We start from the raw sequence: 2500 nt of genomic DNA, 5'->3' as shown, positions 1-2500 counted from the left end.
TGGTACAAACTGTTTGACGCCACATTGCTGGTCAGTGGGCCTTCAACCCTTGCTTTATCACGTCGCTCCTCAGCCACGTCCTTAGAATCCTGTAAGATCTAAGAATGATGTTTGTCGATTAGAAGATCGAATTTTAGTTACGCTTATACATATATATATATATATGTATATATACATATATATATATATATATACACATAGTCAAAATTTATAAAACAAAACATTTATTTCGCACGCTTTTTAATGAACACACGGAATTCGGAGAACCAGAAAGAAAAAGGAAAAGAAAAGAAAAGAAAAGAAAAAAGAAAGGAAAGAAAGGAAGTAAGAAAAAAAATAGAAAATAAGAGAATAGATAAAAAGGATGAGAGAGCAGACGAACGGAATCGAACGTATGGGGATTAGAACTTTATAAGAAATAAATCTCTGTAATAATTACTTAAATAATAGATTTATATACGCGGAGAATCGCTTTAGCTTTCGTCTCATTGTAATTTCACGTGAACTAAATACTTAAACCTACAAAGATAAGTTAACTCTCGTGAGTTATTCATTATGTATTTATTCGATATGTAGTCTGTGCTTATATGCTTCATATAGAAAGGACAAGTTTATCAGCTCTTGAACTAAATCGTATGATCTATCTGATCAGAAATTACAACAACCTTTTTTGTCGAGAATAAAGTGTCACTTGTTAATGATGATGATGATGATTATTATTATTATTATTATTTTTTTATTATTATTATTATTATTATTATTATTATTATTATCATTATTATTAGCATCATTATTATTATTTTATTATTATTACTACTGTTAATAATATATATACGTACATATAGTATGTTAATATGGCGTTTAAATATCATGCTCGATTCGTTATCATTTTTTTTTCAAATTTGGTTGGAACTTTATCGTTTTTCTTATAATAATTCAAAAATCAAAAAAAAAAAAAGAAAAGAGACGATTTCGAGCGAAATTTCGTGAAAGAATTTTCTTCTTTCGCAAAATTTAAAAAGCAAAATATTTCTTTTTCGTTATCACATTGAGATTTCTTCAACATTCTTTTTCTTTTCAATTGTCCAAAGAAAAATCGAACGAAAAATAAATTTCTAATCAAAAATTCGTTTTCGAAAATCGAAAAGCTTTGATCTCTGATTGAGAAACTAATGTATTATAAAATGTGAGGTATAGTCCGGTGCGTTTACGAATATGATTAGGGTGAAAGATCTTTGCGCGTAAGGCTGTGTATTTCTAGAAAACACCACTATAGCGCATCGCATATCATGTACGCCATATCAGACGAGACACGCTAGTCTTTATGTAGACTAGTTGTAGAAGTATGTAGCAGCCATGTATCCCTCCTCCGGAGTGCGGCAGATAGTTGTAGGTATGCAATAAGATCAAGGAATTCTTCGTAGTTAGTTCACAGATTTCACGTGGGTACCAATCTTAGTTCAAGAAAAAAAGCAAAATCTCAGTTTTGTTTTTTCTCTCTTTTTTTTTTTTTTTGTACAATTTTCTTTCTTTTTCTATTTTCTTTATTTTTATTTTTTATTTTTTTTAATGCATCTGTCACTGCAATAAATCGAGCAATAAAAAAAGTCCTCGAATTTAATCTCAAAGAAAAAGAAAAAAGAAAATTGTAAAGTAATAACTATTTCAATCATTCTAAAAAAAAAAAAAAAAAAGAAAAAAAAGAAAAGGATTAAATTATTCAATTGCTACATCGTTATGAACGAAAATTAGAAAATTATTCTCCGATATCGAAGTTGAATTTTTTTTGGATATTTTTTCTCTTTTTTTTTTTCTTTTGTTTTCGTCGTGGTCGTCGTCGTAGTCGTCCGTTGTTGTTATTATTGATGTTGTTGTTGATTGTTATTGTTGTTGTTGTTGTTGTTGTTATTCTTGTCGTTCAAAATGAGAGTACCCGCGTAAAATCGACTTTTCATAATCGTCTGTTGTTGCAAGAAGAATTTTTCTTTTCTCCTTCTCCGTTTCATTTTTTTTTTATTTTTTGTTTATTTTCAATTTTACACTGGAAACATATTTTTTTTTCCTTTCTCTCTCTCTCTCTCTCTCTCTCTTTTACCGAGATCGCTTTTTTAATCCCATGCAAGAATTTCTAAAGTTTTTCCGCTCTGATTATCGCATTCCCATAAACAACTCCAACTTCGTCGTAAATAACGGACGAAGTTTCTTTTTCAATTTCTAAAGTTCTCTCCTTTTTATTTATTTTTTAAATTTATTTACTTATTTATTTATTTTGTATTTTTTTTCTTTTATTTATTTTCTTCTCTTTATCTATCTCATTGTGCATCCTCGTTTTATTCCTGCTCGTAAAGTAACGAACTTTTCATTGTACATAAATACATATATACATACATACATCCGTACAATATTATACCATCGTTAACGAATACACATTCATCGTCGAACGTTGGACGCTCTTCGTAATTAGTTTTTTCTTTTTAGAGACTTTGCTTCTTAAGAAAAA

General features: G+C 28.8%; 1 protein-coding gene across 22 annotated transcripts in view; it reads left to right on the top strand.

Annotated features, from left to right (window-relative positions):
* LOC122638198 (regulating synaptic membrane exocytosis protein 2-like) overlaps nucleotides 1-2500 on the top strand; it is an 89695-nt gene that overhangs the window by 86520 nt on the left and 675 nt on the right. For 21 of the 22 annotated variants that reach the window (XM_043831007.1, XM_043831014.1, XM_043831018.1 and 18 more), the window contains one exon: nucleotides 1-704. This exon is cut by the window's left edge and continues 105 nt beyond it. In XM_043831007.1, coding sequence (XP_043686942.1) covers nucleotides 1-102 — 102 coding nt within the window. In that variant the 3' untranslated portion in view covers nucleotides 103-704. Of the gene's footprint in view, nucleotides 705-2500 lie in introns of those variants that run through there. The other variant, XM_043831005.1, reaches the window with a different exon arrangement.

This window comes from Vespula pensylvanica, chromosome 2 (genome assembly GCF_014466175.1).
Source record: "Vespula pensylvanica isolate Volc-1 chromosome 2, ASM1446617v1, whole genome shotgun sequence".
NCBI classification, from domain to species: domain Eukaryota; kingdom Metazoa; phylum Arthropoda; class Insecta; order Hymenoptera; family Vespidae; genus Vespula; species Vespula pensylvanica.
Note: the sequence above shows the minus strand (reverse complement) of the source record. Positions and strands in the feature narration are given on the sequence as shown.